At 35.5% G+C, this 27952-nt stretch overlaps 1 protein-coding gene across 1 annotated transcript in view; it reads right to left on the bottom strand.

Annotated features, from left to right (window-relative positions):
* Positions 1 to 27952, bottom strand: part of LOC145680632 (uncharacterized) — a 42037-nt gene that overhangs the window by 214 nt on the left and 13871 nt on the right. The window contains exon 2 of the mRNA XM_081751326.1: positions 8688 to 8793. Coding sequence (XP_081607452.1) covers positions 8688 to 8793 — 106 coding nt within the window. The remainder of the gene's footprint in view (positions 1 to 8687; positions 8794 to 27952) is intronic.

Genomic DNA, 27952 nt, shown 5'->3' with positions numbered 1-27952 from the left:
AAATTACAATCACGCTCTTACTTATTGGTATCATATTAAGTAAATACCTTGTGGACTTGAGTGCAATAGTATTGTAACTAACAATAATTTAACAACGAGGAATGCATGCTCAGAACCTATCACACCCTTCTCCAAATTATTTAACAGAGCTTATATTTGGGTAGATTTGTAATAGAAATTGATTTATTTTGTATTTTATTTTCACTATGGACCTAGAAATATTGATGTTCGTTAGGCCACTAATGTCCAACCTCTTAAAAATAAATCAATGTTCCTTAAAATAAACATATTTCTGACCAGAGATGGTCATCCTCCCTCATTTTTCCCTCATGAGGGCCGCCCTTACCCTCACCTCACCCTCATTTTTTAGTAGTTGAGGGCGTTGGAGGGTGAGGGCGATAAAGTAATTGAGGGTGAGTATGAGGGCGTCAATGGAGGGTGAGTGTGAGGGAAGGTGAGAGTGAGATCGTCAATGGAGGGTGAGTGTGAGGGCGTCAATGGAGGGTGAGTGTGAGGAAAGGTTAGTGTAAGGGTGTCAATGGAGGGTAAGTGTGAGGGAGGGTGATGGAAGGGCGTCAATTGAGTGTGAGTGTGAGGAAGGGTGAGGGTGTTAATGGAGGGAGGGTGAGTGTGAGGGAGATGAGGGTGAAGGCGTCAATGGAGGTTAAGTGTGAGGGAGAGTGAGTGTGAGGGTGCCAATGGAGGGTGAGTGTGAGGGAGGGTCAGGGGAGGGCTTCAATGGAGGGTGAGGGAGGGTTAGGAAAAATGACCATCTTTGTTTCTGACTGATTTATCCGACTGTAAGGAGAATCGTTCCTGAGAATGATAAATGTAATAATTTTGATTTGTTGCAGCACGAAGTTCTCAGCCGATCGAGATAGAATTTGATTCACATATTGAGACTAAAGTGACAGATCTGAAACGAATCTACTGAATTAAAATTAAAATGTTGGTCAATAAGTAGAAAAACTTTAACTCATACGTAGGTAACATTATTTACATGTGTGAAGTAAAAAAAATGTTCATTTTTTCAGTGAGTTAAACGATATATAGATTTTAATGGTTCACTCCTATAATGGATAAAATATGTAGTTTATTGGAACGAGTTCTTTCCGGAAAGTTTTCCCAAGAACTAATTTTCACATTTCGTAAATAAATATCTAATTAATATGCTGAGAGTAATGCATAACTCGTTTTTCCTAAAGAAATATATTGGGGATAATTTATTTGTGGGAGTTTTTTCAGACTATTTTTTTAAACGACTCCCTGTCAGCTGATGTTCATATTACATAAAGTAACTCTTTTAGTAATAACCTAACATTATCGCTTAACTCTTTTGCAATGAAAGAGCTATGATATTTAATGTATTCTTCGAGATGTATTCTTTAATGTTTTCTCGAACTGTTTTACAAAAATGACTGATACGATTTGGCCCATGACTCATAACCAACGTTTCTATTAATAACTCTAATATGTAGAAAAATTCATTTCTTATGAAAACTCCACAAGTTCTACTTACGAGAATGTGTTTTATTGTGACAACATTTTACCAAAGCATGTTTTAATCTTATAGTGTATTTTAGAACAAAATATATCATTGAAATCGAAAACACAACTTCATTGATTCGACTGTAATGAGACTCTTTCCAGGAAGAATGTAACTTCGCCTAGAAAGAAATACTCAGCCCATCAAGCTGAAACTTAGCACACAAATGGAAGCTATGATGTGCTAGGTCTGAAATGATGCTACACAATATAAATTAAAGGGTAATTATAAACTAACATAAATAAATATAACAGATACATAAGTGACGTCACTTATATGACTGATATATTAAAATATTCCACTTTCGTTTCACTGAGTGGAACAATATAAGGCAAGTAAGTGCTACTATTATATAGAGATTTATAAGAAGAGGAGAAGGTAAATTTGAGAAAGAAAATCAATATAATTAATATCAACACCAATAAAAAGCGTACTTAATAATTGATAAATGCAAGTGGAAAGAGTAGAAGTGATCGGATACAAAATAACTGGTTATTGTCTTAATTAACAGTTTATATCTTCGTTTTTTACTTTAGCTTCATGATTTATCCCTAATAAGAACATATCGAGCTCTTCAACATCTGGAACCTGGAGTAAAGATGGAAGAGGTTATTTTTCGTGACGCAAGACACCGATCACTGTTTGTTACGGTATATCTAAGCACTTACTCCACAGAACAAGAAGTTGCCGATAGTTGTTATTGATCTTCAGGACGAACGAAGTTGCTTTCATCATTCGTAAACAAGGGGTACGATAAAGATAAAACGTTCAAATATATTTATAGGGCTACATTACATACATCGACTATAAAAGTAAAACACATTTTTTTATATGTTAAAACACGTTTACTAAATTTGACTTTTATTTTACCATCCTGTTCAGCAGTCAAACTATTTGAGTCATGAATCCACAGTTTAACGATCCCCACGAAAATCGAACTCGAGCCTTCCCTGCCAAAAAAAGACTACAATATCCACATAAGCAGTAGAGAACTCTTTACTAAATACATTTTAATGTTCAATTTACTACAAAAAGAAAGTAAATGGAAAACTAATCTATTCTTTACGTGAGTGTGTAACATTTTTCTCTTCACAATGAAGCTAAATTTTGAAATTCCCATGTTTCTATTGATTCTTTGCTAAGTCTATGCTATAAAATTTGCTCCGGAGTGTCTATTTTATTATATAATATACTAACCTCTCTTCTTCATAATAAGGAAACAATAGTTATTTAATAATACCAAATACAGTAATAAGAATAAAAAGAGACAACGTTCTTTTTTTCCTTAATCTAACGTCCATTAAATCGCATCTCTCGCCTCGGTTGACAAAGAAATTTCTCTTGCAATGTCATATGAAGCTTTGTTGAGTTTGAAACATTAAATATATATTATTTGAATCAATGTTTCTTTAAGTAAGTAAATTATTCAGTCAAAGATGGTAGTTCCGAGAGAGATTCAAAGACACATTGTTTAAAATTGTTCATGCCTTGAGCGGTTCTGTCTCCAGACTCGATAACATACAGTGAATCTTACATCAAACAAACGCACAGGATAACCTTCCTAGGCGTTAATGTAGGCCTCCGGTACACTGAAATTCTCCTCCCTTCGAGAACAATGCTTTAGTACATGGCTCTCGTAGGTTATTCACTTTTCATCACCCATGATTAACCACTTTAATCATAGATTCAGTTTGTTACGTTTCAGTAGAAATTCGTAGATAGAAATTCGGTCGATTAAATGTTTCTGAGTCACATCATGTTGCATCATGTTGAGCTTCTTTTTGTAACCAGCTTCTTATAAATTTACAAGTAAATGGGTGTAGGTTCTTAGCGATCCCAAGACTGCATAAATCCCGGTCTAGATTTACCTTTAGAATATCATTCACTTTCCTTTGAATTGATAGTTCACTGCGAGAAGCATCTTTGACATAAACACTTCCGGAACGAAACCATCTGAACCATGATTTGGGTATTGCTGTCGCTCATATACGATATGTTTATTCAGTGTTCTGTCTTGTATTAGCACCTTTTAAACTTCTAATTGAAATAATCGGGAATCAAAACATAGTAAGTGACAAAATTGAAGATTAAATATATTCGAAGTTACATTTGTACGTGTCTGAAAAAAAAGACTTTCAATTTCAGTTGACTGAATTGCGATGTAATTGCCATAAAATTCCTATTGACAGTTCCCAACACGTCAGTAGCGATGGCAAGTTGCTTGACTTTTGTTTTTTCTACTTGCTGGTCACCTATTCAAGCAAGTATCTCAAAATGACTGTTATTTAGAAATAACGACTTTATGCTATAGTTTTCTCTCTCACTCTTGCACGATAAAAGCGTTGTCGTTCGTGTGGATACCTCATCACCACATTCAATCTTTAAATTCCAGAAATATATATTTGACATTCTTATCTTTCTGAAAATACATGTGCTACAATTACATATTTACATTTTTTCTCACAAATTACGCATTTCAATGTTTCTGCAGTCAGGGTTGCGGCAAACTTATCACTGTAGTGCACGCTCTTTCTTTGTTCTTACGTTTCGAAATTTTAATCTGCATTCTCTTATTTTTATCCCTACTTTCTCCAATTTCATACATATTTTTCCTAACCGCTTGCCCGGTTTTTCTAATAGTTTGCTTACTTCCTCTAATTCCTTGCTTACTTTTTGTAATTATTTGCCTACTTCTTTTATTTTAACCGGCATAAGGATAACTAAAGTAGCTAAATGTACATTGACATCAGTCATTTTGAAATATTAAGTCAATATATTGGGTAATAAAAACATCAAAACATAATTCCTACTTAGATATATTTGAAAAACGATATAAGTACGTTTATATATATATATATATATATATATATATATATATATATATATATATATATATATATATATATATATATATATATATAAGTTTATAACTCGGAATTGGAAATAAATACTGAGTAATCGTGAAACTCAGTTCTCGCCGTTACCTCAAAATTTGCGATTTCATATGGAATACTACATGCTTTGCTTAAGGAAATCCCTGTTTCAAAACCTAGTATATTAAAGGAAACTAACAATTCTAAGAATACTCTGCGTGGGCGGAGTATTGGTCATTTTAAATATCTCTAAACCGGCAACTGTTGTACATGCAACAATGTTGCAAGTTCATAAAATGTCAAGAACCATGTAAACCAAATTGGGAAACGTTTATTATGACGCACTTCTACTAGTGTCATCATATTTCGAATGACTTAAATGTACTGATATTTATTTTACAAGTTGGAGGGAGTTTTATTTAGAGGTCACTGCGTAAGGGAATTGGTAATAATACAAAAGTGCAATGATTTTCACCCATGGCATGATTTTTGTACTAGACCTCTACGCGGCTTGCAAATAAGTGGCTGGATTACCAATTATCTTAACAACTTGAGAACGATCTCACAGACAAATAACATAGGAAATGATTCAAGTATTTCCGCAATGGCAAGTATCTCCCGTTTAAGCACATTTTCACTATATTATCTGTATAAGTATAAAATGCTGATCACCACTCCGCTATATTCAATATATATATATATATATATATATATATATATATATATATATATATATATATAAATCCAACGAGGCTTATAAACTGGAATTCAGTGCTGTACTGATTCTGAAAAGTACAAAGTTTCACAGCCTTATATTTGGGATTATCAGTAAAACTGGATAATCCGGGTGGTAATACTAGCTTCTTTAAATTCTTACCGGTTGACTTATGAAAATCCATATATAAATGTATGGTAGTTGAACGTAGAGTGATATGTTCAGTTTGAGCATCACTGAAAGCCGCTACCCTGTTTTACCTGCTTAAGAGAAACCCAACATTTTTTTCCTCACGGTTCATAGTCTTCTATAATTATCTTCAACTAACTTCAATGCAAAATGTGAGGCATGGATAAATGTTTTAGGTTAACTGTACAAAGAAAACAGTTCGAAAAATATAAATAAATTGACCATTCCAAATACGTTACCATTCGTTTGGAATTCACAAGGCACATGTGTTCTCATGCTATCTTGTGACTTATGAGCTATTCGTTGAGAACCAAGCGTCTGTAAAAGCATGTGCTGGGCTGTTGAATAAAAAGAACATTCTTAGCTACGAGAAAAAAGTAACGATTTCAGAATTCTGTCACTTCTGAACTACCGAAAATGAGAACTGTTACAAATAAATAAATTCTCGTTAAAGTACAATGTACGCTCGGTTGAAGAATATAATAATAATGTATTTTTCTAATTGTGCAATGTGTCTAATTATTAGAAAGAAGTCATTAATTATGAAGCGAAATGTAGAAAGAAACAAATACCTAACTAAAATTATTTTACACTAATGAAGTAGTATAAAAAGCAGCCTTATATAAAAGGACGAAACATTTTTAAAACTAATCAGTTTGACACATAGCGACTTTTGTCATCATAAAAAATACTACGTATCTTCCTGATTTCACTTTATTTCAAATGTTATTTTTTTCTTCATATGAGAAACGTCGTACAGAAATATTATGTATTAGAATTATTTGAAGAACGTTACTGAATCTATCCTTAAATTTTGAAAATAATAAATACTTATCATTATGTAAAAGAAGCAAGAAAATGAAGTACATTAATTTGATACAATACAACAAACATTACACGCTGCAACGTTACGACTGACGTAGGGTTAATCTCTATTAATATCAACTATTATTCGTTCCAAATGTATATATTTTCTCTCTAACATATATCTATATAAGTCTCAACCGTACGAATCTATATATTGTTCAGGTCAATAAAAAAGGAACATTTTAATGTTTCATGTAAGTGGCGCCACCTATATACGAGTTATATTTTTCACAATTCTGACAAACTCGATATGACGAGCCTGGACCCATGACTTCTAGAAAAACGTTTAGCCCGGACAAGAGTAATGACCCGGAATAAAACGCTCCGACCCATGACTCGCAGTGAACAAGTTTGACCAGAAAAGAGTCATGATCTGAAGTGACACGGTAGGATCCAGAGACTAATTAACCTCTCTCCCATGCCTTTATGTGTGAGGCTACTAATCCAACTCTAACAACCATATTTTTTTTCCTATTTCATTGCCATTTTACAAAATACAGTTTCCATTCTCGCTTGTTATTTGGAATCTATGAGTGTCTACCACTGCACTGGAAGTTAACTACAAGATTTACATAGTTTAGACAAGCCAGAAAGAAACATATTGTAAGTTATGGAAAGAGGACTAAACATCAAATTATAATTGGAATATTCAAAACGTAGTAACTTGATTGAGGAACGTCACATCGAGAGTCGAACAAGTGAATATTCAAGCACATACTGCAAACATCATAAACAAAATTTAGAATTTTGCAGTGATTTCGCAAAGATGATATTTCGGCTCTTCCAGGGCCACCAGTTCTGTTCGGGTCGACGAGGTGGCATAGTCTTTGAATCTGTGCGAGTTTCAGGGTTCATCCCGGTATCAAAAAAGCGAGACACACATCTGAATAAACCGCGCAGAAATTGTAGCGCAAATGACCAAAACGACCCGTTGATTCATGACCAGTCCAATCACTAATGAATAGTTCGAAACAGTAATAAGACATTCCATGCGTCCCGATCGCAAGGAGCAATTAACCTCAAAGTTTTTCTCGGTGCCCTCCTTATTTGTGTTAAATCCTATTATATTTGTGAAGTTGATATCCAATAATGTAACTCATATCTGAATAGGCTCGCAAATGTTTTCAGCAATGGACGAAACTAGTAATTTTTCATTTTAACTAGTTTCAGTTACAACAAAATAGTAATTTTACATTGAAATTTCATTAAAAATGAGGAAAGATAAGTCATGCAGGGGTAAGTCCTGGGTGAAGACCACTCTCAAAATCCAAATTTATCTTGAAATGTACTGTAATTTTAGACGTGATGTTGGTATAATTCGTTTTTTTATTTGAATTCCAACCTCTCTTGAAACTTTGGTCTCCACCCGAAATAAATTCCTGCGTACATACCTCCTACATTCTAAAGTATACCTTTGGTTAACATTCTTTAAATTTTACGTCCCACGGATATGAAGGTTTGGCTAAAGAAGACGGTGAGGATGAGAAATGAATGAAATGGTGGAATGCAGAAAGTAGAAAGAAACAAGAGAGCCCCGAGAAAACCCACGTACAAGATGTTTTCCACCACAAAGTCCACTTCACGTGAACTGGAATCGAATACAGAACCCCATACACCATAGATGAAAGCTCTACCACTGAACCAAAGCGACCATTTTCTTTTGTTAAAATATATAAGGTAAGGTTTCAGGGTAGTTTCTCTATTAGGGGGAGGAAATATTTCATTCAGTACGGGCCGGATAAAACAAAAGTGAAAAAGATTGATTGCTTTGCATTAGAGGAATAAACATTTTGTGAGGGAAAGATTTCAATATATTGTGAAAGAATAAGATTTGGGATTGAGAATCCATGGCACGTAAAATGACTAGAGTAGCCCATTCCCTAGTAGATCGTTTCCACGCATCATAAGATTTGCAAGTTAATTTGAGATAATCATAATCGCAGGAAGAATTTATTGTTGGATTCATTGGGTTGTATTGCCTCACGCAAATTTTGAGAGAAGCATTACTGAATGTGATTCTTGAAAGGCATATTACCTGTTTCATGGGGCTTTTATAAGATTCGGCAAGAAGTAATACAATAATGTTACTTTAGCATTGCTCACAATTATATTGCTATATATATACCCTGTATATACAGTCTTAGCTTTTATCAAATCTTTTTTGCAAAGAAAATGAACAAACGATACAATAAAAACAACGTCAATGTTTCTCCAGTAAATATTCAAGCAAAGTTACAGTTAGAGTATATATTAAAACTGACGCAAGTTTCCATCTTCTGGTCTACACAATGAAACCGTAACAAGAAACAGTTGGGAATTTCAAAGAATTTGGCTGTTATAGTTCCCACTATATGAGCTCACAATATATTTAAAATTTTAAAAAATATTGTGGTTTCTTTGGGAAAATATTAGATATGGTAACAAGATGGTAATACAATTGGGAAATGTTTTTATCTTCCCCTAAATTTAACTGGATTAGAATGTAAAATTTACTTACCTTAACAAAGCTAGCAGTAACAAGTCTGACCGAATACAAGAGAGATGGCATTTGCAATTCAATCCCCTATCTTTGGATTGAAATGTATTCACTGGTTCAAGTTGATCTGTCAAAAGAGTCATATTAGAAATAAACATTATTTATACTACAAAAAAATTACGAAAAATGTCTTGTAAGCGTAAAATATAAGCAAACAATACATTGTTATCCTATAGGTAACTAAAATTGAATTGTTTTGACTGAAATGTATATGATATTCGTACAGTGACAACATTTTGGCAATATATTGAGATGAAGTTTTAGTGTACATTCAAATAATATACACTGGTCAATGCAATTAGAGGATCGATGAAAACTCATGTTAATCTTCTTACGAATAATGTGACAACACTGTATCTGGTCCAGTTCAGATTAAAATCGACTACCATGAATGCACAACGTGCAAACGAACCGTTTGGAACAACTGTGCACGTAATGGGTGACGCGTCGCTACCAGAAGTCATTTTGTAGTGTGGCGCTGCCAACACATTCCAGTTCCAGGATACCTCTGTTGTCATTGTGAGTTGTTAGTACGACACAAATCCACGTAGTGAAATGACGCAACAACGTGATTTGCCAGAATTGGTGGCATGGCGAGCTGTCGACAGGTTGAAAGCTGGTCAGTCACAGCGGGACGTGGCAAATGAAATGGGAGTGGCACAAAGTGTGATTTCCCGATTGCGGAATCAATTTTAAACAACTGGAAGTGTTCGAAGAAAACCAGGACAGAGCCGTCCATGAGGAACCACGGCCAGAGACGATGTTATCTCTTGTTAATAGCCCGTCGAAACCGGCGTCAGAATGCAACATGCGACTCTGCTCCAGCGAGGCTTCCGAACAGCAACAGGACGCACAATATCAACTCAAACGGTCCGCATTCGCCTTCGAGAACGTGGCCTCTACTCACCTAGGCCTATGGTGTGTGTCCCGTTAACTGCACGACACCGTGTTGATCGAATTGTGTGGGCGGAGAAACATCGTGGGTGGAGACGCAATGAATGGAGCAATGATTTGTTCTCTGACGAGTCTCGATTAAGTGTGGAGCCTGATAATCGACCTGTTTTCATGTAAACAGATTGTGGAACACGAAACAATGCCATGGTTGTGCGTGAAAGATGCCAGTATCATGGTGGTGGACTGATGGTGTGGGCAGGAATCAGCATTGGTGGTCGTACTGAGCTCCACATCATCCGAAATAGATCTTTGACGGCTCTCAGGTATAGAGATGAGAGGCAGGTGCGAGGCTGTGTTGGCTGTTCTAGGTGATCATACATCATATTAAGGAACAATCAGTGTTGTTGCCTTGCCTGTTTGTGAGTAGTTCGAGAGGTGCAAGCATAACCGTCTTGTTTGATGAGCCATGTGAACAAGGTTTTCCGTGCCAGTACCCAATACCAGTGTGTGCTAAATTTTCCTAGTGTATTTTAAAGCATCCCTTCTTGTGTGATATATATGAGTCAAACACAAGCTTATCCATACACTATCTTAAGGTCTTGTGCGATATTTCAGCTGATACCCTAATTTGTTTGAGCAGTGTAGATAGAAGAGTTTGTATCATACATTTTGCATCATGTAAAATATAAAGGTCCTTAATCCAGCACTAACGTGGCGTGTGTATGTTATGAACTCTTTGAAACAATCAGATTAACCACGCAAAAGGATCAATCACGTAGGTTATATTAATAACCCAGCTTAAACTTCGTGTTAAATAAGATAGTATAACAAATTGACATTAGGAAGCTGTAGATGAAATATTTATTTTAACAGATGATGGGAAACTCTATCAGCAACGTAGGAGAGGGACGAACAAAGGTGGTGTCTGACACCTAAACCCTGTAAACGTCCTGGAAATAGGATAGATTATCCAAACAGTCGAAAGGCAGTACGCGGTATTTCACAAGGGGTACTATTGCAATTAATATTTACTTTCGAGCCGCAAAATCAGGGAAGAAAATGCAGTGATCATGAGGAAATCGAGTATTACATTTGTATGGATTTTCACTTTCATGATCCACATATTTAGAACACTGAGTTTTCAGTTACATCTGTCTGTTCAGCTGTTAGTTCTTCACAATGTGTATACACTAACTTATTAGAAATACAGTTCGCAACTTATTCGTATGAAGTAAAAAGTATATCGTTCTGAATTTTTCAATTTTTCTTACATTCATCAAATAGAATTATATTTTACTGAAAGATGAATATCAAAAATACGATTTACACAGAAAAGGGTTCAATGATTTTGTTTACAGTTCATAAATCAATATTTCATTATGTACCATATATAAGGAGTTTACAATTGTGTATTCAGGACAGGGGCATTAAATTTCAAGAAAGGTCCTAAACGTGAAACAAAGTTATAATGCAACGTTTATACTTAATTTTACAGAAATAAATTTTTATCGAAAAAAAACGCAAATTTATTATTTTTTCGAAATCATATGACAAAGAAATTATTATATTTTATTACAAAATCATAATTTATATGAAACTCCTTCTAATGACTTAAAACATTTTTAGCAATCAAAAACGTGGCATTTCAAGCCTTACATACGAGGCGTGTTTTTTAAATAAGGCCCGTTTTGTTGTAGATACTAGTAGTTCGCGCGCATACCGCAACGAGCGTGTGCGTCGTGTACCGGCATGCCTCGGGAACAACTGTGATCAGTTTCAGCTCTGTAGCTGACCTGTACGGTTGTGTTCTGTGCTTTTATAATGTTTAAGACTATCAAATCGCCCGCCGCGTGTGAGGTTCGCTTAGTGATACGGTTTTTGTGAGCAAGAAACCTGTCTGCTGCAGAAATTCATCGACACATTTGCGAAGTGTACGGTGATACTGTTATGAGTGCAAGCAAAGTGCGTAAGTGTGTACGAGAATTCAAAAACGTCCACAACGTCCATGATGATGACCGCTCCGGTCGCCCTTCTTCGATTACAGACGATTTGGTGGCTTCAGTGGAAGCGAGGGTTGGTGAGAACAGGCGCTTCACAATAACAGGTCTCTCAAACGAATTTCCTGACGTGTCGAGATCAGTGCTATCCAAAATTGTTTTTGAGCTCCTAAAGTTTAGAAAACTGTGCTCCCGTTGGGTCCCGAAACTCCTAACAGAGGACCACAAAAACCAAAGATTTGAGTGTGCGATGAAGTTCTTGACTCGTTATCACGAAGAAGGTGACGGCTTCTTGAGTCAGATCGTAACTGGAGACGAAACATGGGTTTCGCATATCACGCCCGAATTGAAGCAACAGAGTATGAAATGGAGACAGACACACTCGCCTGTAAAGGTGAAGGTCAAACAGACACTGTCCCAGCGAAAAATCCTGGCGTCTGTGTTTTGGGATAGACAAGGTGTTTTGTTGGTCGACTTCATGCAACGAGGAACCACTATCAATGCAGAAGCGTACTGCCAAACCCTGAGAAAGATACACATAGCGATTCAAAACAAAAGACGCGGCATGCCTTGCAAAGGACATTGTCCTTCTCCATGATAATGCAAGACCTCACACTTCAGGTCAGACCCGCGATTTGTTTGACAGTTTTGGCTAGGAAGTATTAAACCACCCACCCTAGAGTCCTAATCTTGCGCCGAGCGATTACCATCTGTTCAACCACCTCAAATAACACCTCACTGACAACCGTTACAATGATGATGACGATGCGAGAACGGCAGTGAACTCTTAGTTAACGAAGCAGACGGCAAGTTTTTATGAAGAGGGTATTTTGAAATTGGTTGAGAGGTATGATAAGTGTTTAAACAAACTTGGCAACTATGTCAAAAAATAGAGTAAAGTATGTACTTTCTGAAAATACATTTACTTTTTTGAAATAACCTTTCGTTGTGTACTTCTGTTCAAACGGACCTTACTTTAAAAACACTCCTCGTATAATAAATATCTTCATTTTAAGTATAGAAACACGTTTTAAACCAAACTTTTGGTACTTGGTTAGTGTTAAATAACTTTTAAATGTGAATTTAACAATCCCGGAAGAGGAAAGAATCAAAGAATTATAATATTATTTTCAATCGCATTAAATATCTATGCTAAGGAAACCTCTTTATTTGGTGGCCAATGTATTTAGTCAGTATAAGACAATTCTAACAATCAGATCGTATATTTGATCTACGACATTTTGTGTAACACGCATGCGAACAATAAACAGTAGGGTATCTTTTCTAATTATAACACAAATTAATATCACAGTGTAGACAAATAGTCCCTGAACTTCATTCGCAGATTCGTAATTCGTATATTATTTGAAACTGTTTTCTGCAGGCAGCTGAACAAAATACACATTTGAACTTTACAAGGTTTTGCCTGATCCTATTTTTTGCTGTAAAATGTGCTGTGAAATAAAATAAAACTCCCAGCTATTGCCCTGAGGTGCTGTAGATCTAAAACTTTACAACAGGGAATCCTTTGCTTCCAACTATTTTAGTAATAATAAATTACATTCTGTCAATAGCAACAGTAGGTATGTAGTATGACAGAAGTCCAAAATGCCATATTTTGATTGAAAAAAGGTATGCTGATAAGTTGAACATAATTTTCTCCTGTATTATTGCAACTGACTGGCATCCTTCAAAGATATATTTGATGTTTATTTTTCAAAACCCAACTGTACTCGTACCATGTAGGAAAACCCATGCAGATGCTGAAATTTTCATCGGTTGTGCCTTTTATTCAGTAACAGCGTAACTTGATCATGTAAAATAAGTACAAGTTTTGAACATGTCTTTACAGAGGAAGTGCACGTGGATGTGCAATTGTCAAATGAAGTTTCAGGTTTTAAAAGATATTAGCAGCTTTGAAAGAAAACCATTGGATATGGGTATACAGCTCATTGATTCAGTATGTTACGCAATCCAGTAGAAGGAACATAGGAACAGCTAAACAAACAAAAAATGTGTTTGTGGAATACTTATTATTATAACCGCTACCAGGTTATAGAAGGATTTTTTGTGGACACTCTGTATATTTCGTAAAGACAGTGATCTTTATTTTCTATTTATACTTTATTCTGCAACGCACATAAGTTCTTTCTTTGGTGGGAATTGCTTCTTTCCCACACAATTGGACAAAGAAGTATTTCATCGCTTTTTCATTTATATATTTAAAACATTGCTTTTTTTGAGAATATTTCAGCTAGTGACGAACCATTTCAGTGTTTCTCCCTGACTCATTATATACATAGTATATATTCTATAGTTATTGGGAACTGAATTAAGTGCTTTCTTTAATCGCTTATGGAAACATTATAATAGATTAGAGAAATACGGGCTGACCAGATGTTCAGCAACCAAAGTGGCACGAACTGCGTTGTTTCGTACTCGTCATCTGTACTTTCTCACGCCAAAGTTATCGCCGTGTCTAGTGCATTATGGGCAGTTAACTAAAATTAACATAAATTGTTTTCCGTATTCTGTTTGTATGTGCATACAGGTGAGTTAACTGAGTGATTTTTGAAGTGAACTGCCAACACTTTAATTGATCATTGCAACCCGTACCTTGAGTTTTGATGCCCAAGGAGTTTGACTCCAGGTTTAGAAGCCCTAACCACGCACACCGCGTCGAGCTTCAAGTATGACTTTGTGTTAAGGGGCACAAGCTATTAGCCGGTGAAGGACGTTTTCTTACGGCTAGCCCCAACTAGTGAAGTCCCAGGTCCGCAGACCTTGTGCGTTTAAAAAGTTATACACACGCCCTCCAACATCAGCATTGCACTATGGAGACCTACTTTTTCTAATTTGCTGAAGACGCATCTTTACGCTTTAAGATTGTTCAGCGTAACAACTGAATTCATCGTGGGACGACCGAGACGACTTTTCCTCAGTGCTAATCCCCCAAGTGTGTCAATGGTGTGAGAGAAGCATTTACAGTGAAATCATAATTATAATCTTATATATTTAAAGGGCTATCGCGCACTGAAAAACAAAGAGTGATTTCAGTGACGAAAATTATTATACATATTCAGTGTTCAGTGTTGTGTTCATTGCTCTGGGCTAGTTTATTTTTATTATATATATGATAGTGTTCTAATAAATAAGTATAGTGTTATTTAATCCAGTGTGTTTTCGTTGTTTGTATGAGTGACGTTTCTCTGCGTTATGGTCTGGATGACCGTCTGATCGTCCGTGAGGTTTTCGAGACGAGACACCCGAACCTCTCGGCGCCTAATGCTCATCTCTTTATTGAGACCGACGAGCGATTTGGGAACAGTTTGTAACTCTCCTTGGAGAGGTCCTTCATCGTCCTGTCCAGAGAAGTTCCAGTCTCAGGAAAATACTTATTGGTAGGACCACGAACCACGAACAGCGACCAGATTACACGGAGTGGTTACAAATAAATGGTAGCCCGAATAGCGACCCGAATCAAATTGGTTACAAATAAATGACGCCCGAACTACCAACCCGAATCGAGACCGTTGGTGCTCGAATATACTTGTAAGATCAATATTTTAATACGTCATTTCTTTTCCAGCTGAGAACCAGTAATCTGAAAAATGTCTCTTTCATGTGATTTTAATCATATTGTTTTGTAATAGTATATTTTATTCTAATCGTACGTTTTAAGTTTTATTCTTGTCCAAAATGGAACACCAGGAGTAGATGTGATAACTAGGATGAGTTCACTTCTCGAAGAATTGATGAGAGACAATAAAGAGAATCGCGCTAAAAACGAAGAGAATTTCGCTAGGTTAGAACAGGGAAATAAAGAGAATATTGAAGATTTTAAAAAGGAAAATAAAGAAAACCTAGCTAGATTAGTACAAGGAAACAAAGAGAATATTGATAGATTAGAAAAAGAGCTAAAGAGTGAGTTAGGTCAGAAGTTAGATGCTGTACAAAAAGAATGTCGCGAAAATAACCAAAGATTAGAACAAAGTATTAGGACTGTAGAGGCTGAAAGTGAACGTAGGAACGAAATCCTCGAACAAAAATACGATGGCATAACACTTAAGATTCATGACCAACTTCACGGAGTCAGTCATAGTACTAAACAGGCAATCGAACTCGCCACACAGACCAGCGTCGAAGTCAGACAACAGACTGAAGAGACATGTCATCGTGTAGAACAAATAGAAACAAAACTCTGTAAAATTCAGAATCATTTAGGAGGCTTGCACGAATACACACAATCTCTCCAAGGCCAGTTGGAATCCGCCCGAGATGTGTGTCAGGCTAATAAGGAACGCTGCGTTAGTTTACATATGGATACAATCGATAAATTAGATGAGATGCATGATCGTATTGAGGAAATTTCCGAACGCGTAGAAAGGCAAGGTAAAGACATTAAAATGGTATATGAAGAAGCGAAACTGATAGATTACAATATGAAGGCAAAAAATGAATCTAACCCAGAATGTCGCGCCGAAATATGGGCAATAGATAAAACCATAAAAGAAATTAGGCGTGATATGGTAGAGCTCACCCAGAGAGTAGAAATTACCGAAAATAGAGCGTCAGAATTCGAACCCCGAGTAGAAGCAGATACTCCTAGACAAGTTAGAAATAGGCGCTATAGTGATTCGGCTTATTCGGAGTGTAAGAGCACCAGTAGTAGTGATAGTGAAAGTGATGATTCAGAAATCAAGGTTGTATGTGACCGAAGGCGCAAGCGCGACAAAAATGTTACTTTCACTAATCGCCAGAGAAAAAATACGAAATTAAAAGACGATGTCATGCTTAAGGTAATTCAGTGTTTTCCTAAATTTCAGGGTGATCCTTCCAGTTAATCAATTCACAATTATTTGCAAAAGCTAGAGCTTACAGCTCAATTAGCCATCCTTTCTGATAAAGCTCTGTTTAGACTTATTCCACATTTGTTGCAAGGAGTTTCGTTAAGTTGGTACGATATCAGGAAAGACGACTTTACTAACTATGATCAAATCAAACAAGCACTTATTGAAGCTTTCGCGGGAAAAAGCTACAGTACAACACAGGCTTTCAACCTGTAAGAGTACTAGGTTCGATCCCAAGGTACATAGTTCCGTACATGATTTCGCGCTAGATCAATTCAATAAACTTCGTGAATTGACACCGGAATTGCCTGAATTTCTCATACTTACAGATGTAATACAGACTTTGCCTAATAGATTTAAAACTGATCTCTTTCTTCATTCATGTAACAATATCAGGGAGTTTTTGGCCGCAATTCAAAAATTAGAAACTTTACATGCTCAGCAAAGTCGTAGAGAAGAAAGATACAAGCAGGGTAATAATTATAAGGGTAATCAAAATTTCAGTTTTCAAAATAACCAACGCAATTTTTCGTATAATAAAAGATAATCAAATTTACCAGGATCAGCGTGTAAATAATATGAGAATTAATAGGAATCAGAACCGAGGTCGTTCGCGACATGACAATAGTAGAAATATTAGCAACCGATCCTCGAGATCACGTGATCAGAGAAATAGTGAGAAACGAAATAGGAATCGCAACTCTCGCGGTAATTCCAAGACTAGGCCTGAACGAAAGAACAATAATTCTAGGAATCGGCGAAACGATAGTACCAATAATGAAAGGAGGAATAATAATGGTAGAAATAACCACAATAGGAAAAATCATAATAATAGGAACAACTCAAACCGGTCAGACCGACGTAATGAACGCAATTATGGCCACTCGGAAAACAACTAGAAGGCGGTACTGTAGACCGGGTACCGGCCAACACATACTCTCCCACTGTAGGTCCAACTAAGCATTTTCTGGTATCGCATACTCACATTTGTAGTGTAAATAATCCTGATTTAGCTAGAAGTGAATGTGAATCGGATACAGACTGTCTAGACCATTATATTAATACGCAACCCAACCCTATCTCTTCTAAACTTAAAGTTTTAGTTTGTAATACTGAAGTTGAATGTCTGGCGGACACAGCTTCCGACACCTGCCTCCTGTCTTTAGCGCTTTGGAAACGCATTAGCGCAGATTGACGTCACCCAAACTCACTCCAGCTGATTATGTACTTTTAGTGGATTTCAGTGGGTTAACCAGAAGAAAAGTAAGAGGTTACACATTAGTCACTATTCAAATTGATAACATTTCTGTTTATGTAAAAGTTTATGTTACAGAATCTCTTAATCAAGATCTTATTTTAGGACTTAATGCACTTACTGCTTTGAGAAGGCAAATTAATCTTTTGGATGATACGATTTCCATGGAATATAACAATTTGAAAACCATTGTTAATCTTTTACCAGAAAATTTTGACTTTCAGGAAATCTCCGAAGATGAAGAGAGAGATACGATAGATAATAATTTTTCTATTTCAGCTACCACTTTTGTAAAACAATGTGCCACAGACGAACATATTAGACATGCCGTTAACCGCACTTTTAATTTAAACAATGAACAGAAAAAGCAATTATACTCTCTTTTGTCACAATATAGGGACATTTTTACAAATTACCCAGGTCTTTGTAAAGACTTTGTTTACGAGATGAAGGTGAAAACAGAGAAGCCATTGGAACGTAAACAATATCCTATACCTCATAAGTATCTCCAAGATATACGAGATGAGATTCATAAGTTATTAGAATTAGGATTAATTTGTCATTCGAATTCTGTTCACAGCAATCCTATCCTTGTAGTTCCCAAGAAAAACGGAAAACCAAGGGTATGTGTTGATCTTCGTTTGCCGAACCAATTTGTGGAACTTCGCCAAACAAAATCTGAGGGCATACAGGACTAACTATTAAAAGTAAATTGTAAACCTTTCCTTAGCTCTCTGGATCTTGTAAGTAGTTATAATCAACCCTTGCTTACTCCTAAGTCCCAGGAATATACAGCATTCAATTTCGAAGGCCAGCATTCCAATATCGAGTCACATATTTTGGTTACAAAAATGGTAGCAGTGTTTTAAACAGTATGCTCCAAAAAGTATTGGGACCAGAGTTGCATGCTAAAATCTTACGATATATCGACGATTTGGCTTGCTTTACAGATAGCTTCGAAGAACATCTTGCATTGCTGAGACAAATCTTTGAAAAGTTTAGAGAACACAACCTTACCGTATCAATGAAAAATGTTCGTTTTGCACTAATTCAATATCTTTTCTAGGTTTTCTGATTACTCCCGAAGGCATCAAAAAGGATCCAAAAACCATAGAAGCGGTTGGTAACTTACACAGACCCACCAATATTAAATACTTACAATCTGTAATTGGTATCTTTGTATTGGTCACGAAATTTTATTAATCATTTCTCAGAAAGAATGCAACCTTTTTTTCAGCTTCTGAAAAAGGGAAAACGATGGCAATGGCTTGAAGAACACGAAGAATCTTTTCAACAAATTAAAGACGATATTTGTAAAGATGTTTTCTTGTCACACCCTGACTTGAACTTACCTTATTATTTAGAATCAGATGCATCCCGCTTGGGAGTCAGTGCAGTCCTATATCAGTACAGTGATGGACAGAAAAACGTAATCCAGTTTGCTAGTCGGACTTTAACACCTGCTGAGTATCGCTATAGTGTGAGTGAGATTGAATGTGTTGCAATCGTATTTGCGGTCCGAAAATGGCGTCAATTGCTAATTGGTCACCATGTTATTATTATTACAGATCACAAAAATCTTAGTTGGTTACATAAGGCCAATACTTAAAACACTCGTCTTCTTAGATGGTCCCTGGAATTACAGCAGCTGGACTACGAAATACGTTTCCAGAAAGGTTCCGAAAACCTTTGTGCAGATGCGCTTTCGCTTCTCTTCCCTTCCAAAGACTTACCAACTAAATGTGTTCATCTTTTACAGGTTATTGAAGACAAAATCAAAAATATTTCAGTTGAAGAGTTACAAAACGCGCAAAAGGAAGATCCTGATTATTTGCCCATTATTTCTTTTTTAGCAGGCGAGAAAATAGAAGAGCTTCCAAGGAATTCACGCAATTGGGAAAAAATTTTCAAACTCGATAATGGTATTCTTTTGTACAGAGATTTTCATTTTCCAGACTCATATAAAATTTGCTTCCCAGGTCATTAGTGAATAACGTTCTCACAGCTTACCATGACGATTTAGATCACCCGGGAGTAGACAAAACGCTTCGGATCATCTTAAAATCATTTTATTGGAGCAAAATTAGATCAGATGCTAAGAAACATTTAAAAGATTGTGTGAAATGTATGCAATTTAAATCCGATCACCACCCACCAGCTCGATTCTTGTCCACTAATCCTTTTTCAGAACCTAGAGCTTTATTAGCTCTTGATTTTTTAGGCCCATACCCATCAGGCAAAAATGGTCCGCGCTTCGCACTGGTTACTGTTGATGTGTTTACTTAATATTGTACAGCTTACCCCTTGAAGAACGCCACTGCTACTTCAGTTATCAAATGTTTATTTGATATATACATGCTACATTTAGGTCTCGTGCAGGCAGTACTGACAGATAACGCTGCAGTGTTTCATAGGAAAAAGTTTCTATTTAAAATGCAAGAGTGCAATATTAAAGTCCATCATACAACACCGTATCACCCCATGACTAACATCACAGAACACTCTAATAAGATTCTTGTATCTACCCTTAGGTTATTATGTTGTCAGTCACATAACAAATGGGCCGAGAACCTGGCGCAAGCAGTTCTGTTACATAACTACTCCATCGTTGAAAGTCTTGGTGTTTCACCAGCATGTTTGTAGCTTAATATTCATTTTTCTCGTCCCATTTTTAAGCATTTTGGTTTACAGGTATCTGAAGATTTTGATGAGGAAGACGGGATTAGTTGGTCGAATAAATTACTTATGGCAGACCACCGACGAAAAGCCATCATAGAAAATAGGAATGACTATGAAACGACTGTCAGCAACAGCGACGACGTATAAAACAAGGAAGTTTGATTTTTCTCAAGCAGCGTAACATCAGTAGTTTATTGAAAGGTGAAATATCAAATTTTTTTTTATATGTACCGAGGACCCCTTTTAAGTGTTAAGGTTACTAATGACCGTGTTGTTGAACTTGTTGACCCTTCCACAGGTGAATATTTAGGACTACATTCGATAGACAGGACGAAGTTATGGGAACCTACCCCTAAACCCGTGAAATTTGGATGGCCTTGGCACGTCACCAACTAGCAGAAGATCTTTTGCATGACCTTAATTTGTCATCTGTTAATGAAACTCAAGAACCAATCTCTTTTTTCCCTAGTGGAGAAGTCAAAGTCAATCCGAAAACGACAAGTCCGATGAGAATAATTCAACTCCTTTACAGTTAATAACTTATCAACCACCCGTTTGTTATCTCTTTATTTAGGATATCCTTGGTTACATTATTACTTCAATTCAACATATTGGGAGCCTACGTGTATTACATTAATCGCACCTAATCTTACCGGTGGACTACAATTACGTAGAAGTTATACAGAGAAATTAAAACAGATGTTAAGTGAGGTTCACTTCATTAAAAAAACTCCCTATACTGATACGAATTTTCTTTCAGGAAAGCAACGCATTTCTTATAATCTTTCTTTTAACTGTTCGGTGATAAACACTCATTCATTTTTCCTCCTTTTTGCTTTTAGTTTTTGATCAGAACACCTGGATACGAAAAGAACAACTACGCATTTCTTTTAAACCTCTTTTTTGCTTCCAGCTTTTAACTGTTCAGCAAAGACCAGATAACACGTTTTACTTTCTTTTTCTTGTTTGATAAGGCAGTCGCCAGACTGTAAAACCATTTGTGTTTATGGTTACGAATGACGAACGACACACAGCTGATTCTTTTCCTCTTTTCGTCTTTACTCCGTGTTGCACTTCACACTTGAATACTAATGTTGCAAACCTTGTTAATGACTTACTATTAGTTTAATGTTATTGATTTTTCTTGTTTTCATTTCAGATGTTTGAATTTAGACTTTTTAGTAAATAATTAACGTATCAATATACGTAGAGGGACCGTACTTATTCTAAAACGGTTTGAAATCTTGGCGAGATTTCCGTACCTCAGCTAGTGGGAAGATGTTTGGGCCTTATAATATATTGTTATTAAATGTTTTAAATTTTAGAATTCTTTTAAACTCCCTTCCCACTTTCAAAATTCTTAATTACGTTATATACGTAGGGGAATTGCATTTTAAAAGCAATCTGAAATCTTGGCGAGATTTCCATACCCTCGGCCAGTGGGAAGATGTTTTGGCCTTATAACATATTTTTATTAAATATTTTACATTTTAAATTCCTTTTTAGGATCCCTTCCCACTTCCGAAATTCTTAACTATGTTATTACATGTTATTTACAATTAATGTTTGATTTTCTTTTTAGAAGTTTTTTTTTGAAAAAAAGGAAAGTATCGAGATGCCCAGGATAAGAAAACTTTTGGTTGTTAATTATATGTACATTTTTACATCTGTGATTGAAACTTAGTGTGTAGTCACATGCGTAGAACATGAAATTTTACCGTATAATCAATGTTAAATTTTTTTGTAGTGTTAATCGTAGATCTTCGTTTTCATTGCGAAGTGTTTACTGTAATTTTGTTGAACCTCATTTACGTCATTTACCCGATTTTGACTTTATTTGAATTTCCAAGATGTGACATGATATATTTTGTTCGAAGAGAAAAGTTTAGAACGGAATGTAGGCTAAGCCTTAAACGAGTGAAAACAGGCATTTCCTTGTTGGTTACTAGTATGTGCAGGAATGTCGTGTGAATAGAATATTCTCCGAACGAAAGCAGTAATCTTTTTATTTTAGAAGGAACTATATGAACAGATAATGTGATGGTAAACGGTGGTTTTTCTCCCATATTAAAATGTATGTGGAAATATATTTAATTACTATATTTTCTTGTAATTTCTAATTAACATTCTTTTCGTCTTCTTTAGAACACTGAATGACCGTAGGGAAACTTCTTCGGGTAGGATATTTTATGGGGATAAATATATTTTTTTAGGGAGGCAATATTTCCTGGATTTACAGATCTCTTGCAAAAATTGATGTGGCTAACCTATTGGATATTCCATAGCTAACTATATTTTCGCCATCAATCGCAAAATATAGTGTTTTCATTTCTTTTCTTCCCTTATAGTAACCCGTAACTAAGCATGTGTATTCTTAGGTTAAATATTTTGAGTATATTTTAGTGTCTAGTAACATTTCAGTGAATATTTTAATGTTTAGGAACCGTAATCCTATTATGTGTATTGGTATAGTGATACATTGTAATATTTTTCATGTTAAGTTTGAGAAAATTGTATTTTAGTTCCAGTATGTCCCAAAAACTATTCGAATTCGATATAGATTCTGAAAATAAACTTATTTTTCTTTCTTTCCAGCAGCATGAAGCCATAATGTTTTATGAAAATTACTTTCTATAAATTATTTTATATGCTCGATGACTTTGAATTTTAATGTGTTAATAAAACCATTTTGAATATTCGTAGCAAAGATGCCTAAGGAAGTTTAACTGTCGTGAAGTGACATAACTGTTTTGTAGAGAATTTAATTTAGATGTTTCAGACCAACCGGAAAGTTGTAATGTCGTTGACTATATTTTTGTTTGTCTCATTTTTTCTTTTAATAGGTCTCACGTGTTGTGTCTTATAGAGACATATTTTACGATGCTACGAGAGCATTTGTGTATTCTGTGTATTTACACATCTTTTCTAGGTGGATGATGTAAGTTATGTTCCAGGGAACATACGTGTATTTTACTGAATAATAATGTTTATATTTCAGTTTTGTACATAAACATTTTGTAAGTGCCTATGGTTGCAGGCCTTTTCACGTTTCTAGTTTTGCCTCGCAGGTGTCGATGGCATATTTTGTGTGTAAGTACGTGTAGTATTACACATTTTCCCCACCTATGGTTTTGGTCAATTCATGGTGTAATGACCATTTATTTTCAGGAATGTTTGGACTAGAGTCAACTTCCTTGATTCAGACCTTTCAAAGACTTGGATCAACACTATAGTTTTCAACGCTTTATTAATATTTTTTTTGCAGATAGTAGCCCATTTATCCTACAATGTTTACGTTTATGGAGGTGAAAAACAACCATTATTGTAGGCCAACGCTAATAATAACTGTTTCAGAACGAAACCATTAGTTCTATTGAGCATTATTGAATTAAAGTCTCGATTTTCACGACGAGCAAGTGGCATTTGATCTTATGGCGTGCTAAATTTTATTCATACATGTCAGCGAGATCACGATCTTTTCTTCGATATGCAGAATTATGCTTGTTTCTTGGAATCACTATGAACGTCATTTTTGACACTTAAGTTTCTTTTTTTTAATTTTGAAAAACGATTTTTTCGTTCTTTTCTGCCAAACAACACGAGGCACAGTTTTAAAAAAGGGACATACAGGCGAAAATCTTATTTTGTTTACATATTGTCAGTTTATCATGTGTTTACATTTCCATTCATTTTACTTTTTCAACGATTTTCATATTTTTCAAATATATTATAGTGATATCGAAACTTTAACAATAATTTTAATATTTTAGTACCTTTAACATATTTGCTATTTGCATATGCATTCATATTTTGATATTTTAAATACAGATATCAGTATAGTCACTAACTTTTATTGAGATATTTGATAATTCTTTAAGTTGATGTTTTCTTGAAAAGTTATTGAGTGTGCATATTTACTTCATATTATAAAAAATATAGTGATCGAAACGGAACACTTAAAACATTTTACGAAAAGCATTTTTTTAAAGTAAGAATTAAATAGCCCTATAAACGCTTTCTGCGAACTTTTAAAAAAAAGTTATCATGCAGGTGTTTCAACCATATCTCGTTTCTCACACCAGTGTTTTTTTAAAAAACTCCCCTTCTCCCCTCATCAACTTATCGTTGGAGAACCATGGAGGACATTCAACACAGGAAGACAGCATGGTTTCAACATGTGAAGAAACGGAAGATAAGGAAACACAACTGCAGCAGTTGTTCAAGAGGATCTTATTACTTCATGGAACACTTGGATAGGACATTGTTAATGCAGGAACCTCATCATGTTGTAGTGAGTGAACAAGTTATTTAACTATTTTAAATAGCCCTTTTTCAGGTTAAAATCCAATCATCGTTTATACACGTAAGTCTCACACCATATGACAGTGTTGCCAACTAACTTACTTTAAATTTTTGGTGAAAAAATAATTTTATTCATACTTCATCATACGGCCAAGGTTTCTCAACCTGTCTACGTGTCAGTTGACAGATCGTTCCACGTTTCCGACGCCATATATAACCGCTACCAGGTTATAGAAGGATTTTTTGTGGACACTCTGTATATTTCGTAAAGACAGTGATCTTTTTTTTCAATTTATACTTTATTCTGCAACGCACATAAGTTCTTTCTTTGGTGGGAATTGCTTCTTTCCCACACAATTGGACAAAGAAGTATTTCATCGCTTTTTCATTTATATATTTAAAACATTGCTTTTTCTGAGAATATTTCAGCTAGTGACGAACCATTTCAGTGTTTCTCCCTGACTCATTATATACATAGTATATATTCTATAGTTATTGGGAACTGAATTAAGTGCTTTCTTTAATCGCTTATGGAAACATTATAATAGATTAGAGAAATACGGGCTGACCAGATGTTCAGCAACCAAAGTGGCACGAACTGCGTTGTTTCGTACTCGTTATCTGTACTTTCTCACGCCAAAGTTATCGCCGTGTCTAGTGCATTATGGGCAGTTAACTAAAATTAACATAAATTGTTTTCCGTATTCTGTTTGTATGTGCATACAGGTGAGTTAACTAAGTGACTTTGAAATGAACTGCCAACACTTTCAGTTGATCATTGCAACCCGTACCTTGAGTTTTGATGCTCAGGGAGTTTGACTCCAGGTTTAGAAGCCGTAACCACGCACATCGCGTCGAGCTTCAAGTATGACTTTGTGTTAAGGGGCACAAGCTATTAGCCGGTGAAGGACGTTTTCTTACGGCTAGCCCCAACTAATGAAGTCCCAGGTTCGCAGACCTTGTGCGTTTAAAAAGTTATACACACACCCTCCAACATCAGCATTGCACTATGAAGACCTACTTTTTCTAATTTGCTGAAGACGCATCTTTAGGCTTTAAGATTGTTCAGCGTAACAACTGGATTCATCGTGGGACGATCCAGACAACTTTTCCCCAGTGCTAATCCCCCAAATGTGTCAATGGTGTGAGAGAAGCATTTACAGTGAAATCCGAATTGTAATCTTATATATTTAAAGGGCTATCGCGCACTGAAAAGGCAAAGTGTGATTTCAGTGACGAAAATTATTATACATATTCAGTGTTCAGTGTTGTGTTCATTCCTCTTCGCTAGTTTATTTTTTTATTATATATATGACAGTGTTCTAATAAATAATTATAGTGTTATTTAATCCAGTGTGTTTTCGTTGTTTGTATGAGTGACGTTTCTCTGCGTTATGGTCTGGATGACCGTGTAATCGTCCGTGAGGTTTTCGGGACGAGACACTCGAACCTCTCGGCGTCTAATGCTCATCTCGTTATTGAGACCGATGAGCGATTTGGGAACAGTTTGTAACTCTCCTTGGAGAGGTCCTTCATCGTCCTGTCCAGATAAGTTCCAGTCTCAGGAAAATACTTATTGGTAGGACCACGAACCACGAACAGCGACCAGATTACACGGAGTGGTTACAAATAAATGGTAGCCCGAACAGCGACCCGAATCGAATTGGTTACATTATAACTCTGTGTCTATTTTCAGGAGTTCTTTCCATAGAAGACGCAGCAACCTTAGATCAGGAAATCATTAACCATTTTCACCACGCCAAAAGAGGAAAGGCTTACGGATCTTCTACAGACAGGATTTTCAAGGCAAAGTTTCTCGGCACAGTATTGCGTTAATTTTTAAGTCAAGAGAAGAATGATTGTCTGAAATTGAGTAAAAAGTTCTTGCTATTCCTACTTCCTTTACTAACTTCCTGTTATACCGTATTCATGTTTAAAATCAAACATTCAGCTGAATAATTAATCTCAAGAAAGATATGTGTCTTGTCATTGCGAAATACGTCACGGAATTCAACAAGCTGTAAGTACAAACAAGCTAATACATCCCCTGACTTACTAAACATTCAAATAATTTCTGCAAATTATTTTTAACTATAATCTTTCTATTTTGAATTTTAAAATGAATACGGTATTTACGAAATTCAATTGACACAAGAGATTAATAAAACGAGGGTGTGAAACGCAGGTAAATCGCCTCTGTTAATGACATTTGTTTCCATTCATAGTTAATAAATAAATATAACTTTACCATAGTGATAGGGCTTCATATAAGGATATGTGTGTGTTTTTGTTTGACATATTTCAATGTAGACAAGGAGAGCATGATCACAGTTAGGTGCTTTATATGTGATCGACAGCAAAATGTTTGAAAACCTCTGCCTATACAATACTAATGTAATTTAGGTTGGAAAAGTTATTAAGATATACTGGTAGTTTACTCTTGGGATGAGTTCTATCAGTTGATTTTTACCAAAACGACTATGCAATTATGTTTATATTTAATAAATAAAAATTAATTTTCTGTAATGCTGACCAGTCATTTCTCATGGAAATATTAATAGATGTTTGCAGTTGTGGTATTTTAATTCATTTTTTAATTTTTTTTTCAAGTATAGCGCATGGTATTTATTTGATGGTATGCAATAATTATTCATCAATAACACTACAATATTTTGAAAGTCAGTTTGTTTGTAAAGAAATCCAGAAGTTTTTAATCTCTATTGGACTGAGTTCTCTTCTCACGACATTTTAGAAAAACACTTTAATTTTTTTATTATTCATAAGTAATTATCGTAAATTGTAACTGCAGCCTATCAAAATTGAAATAAGCAAATTACGATGAGAAAAAATGTATCTAATTATTTAGCAGTCCGTATATTCAACTATTTATAGTTTAAAACAAGAATACTCTAGGAAGCATGCAGAAAAATACTTTAACCCTTTCCGGATCCTGGCTTTTTGGGCTATGTTTTAGACTTTCAGTCAAGCAGCTACTGTATCGTCACTATTTATCCTAAGATCATGGTTCATACCTCATTCTCTTCAGAATAGAGCTGGCTTTGGAAAGGTACCACTTGCATTCTCATACCATATACCAGAAGCGGGAGAAAAATGTCAAAGTGAAAATTTCGGAGGGAAAAATTTTTTCTCGAACTTTGGCCCCCTGGACCCCCCCCCTGTGTGATCGTAGCCATCAAAAAAATCTGATAAATAGTACTTGGTATACTGAATGTGTGTGCCAAATTTCAA

Source organism: Thermobia domestica, chromosome 1 (genome assembly GCF_964235325.1).
Source record: "Thermobia domestica chromosome 1, izTheDome1.hap1.1, whole genome shotgun sequence".
Taxonomy (NCBI): Eukaryota; Metazoa; Arthropoda; class Insecta; order Zygentoma; family Lepismatidae; genus Thermobia; species Thermobia domestica.
The sequence above is the reverse complement of the archived record's forward strand: the minus strand, read 5'-3'. Positions and strand labels throughout refer to the sequence as shown.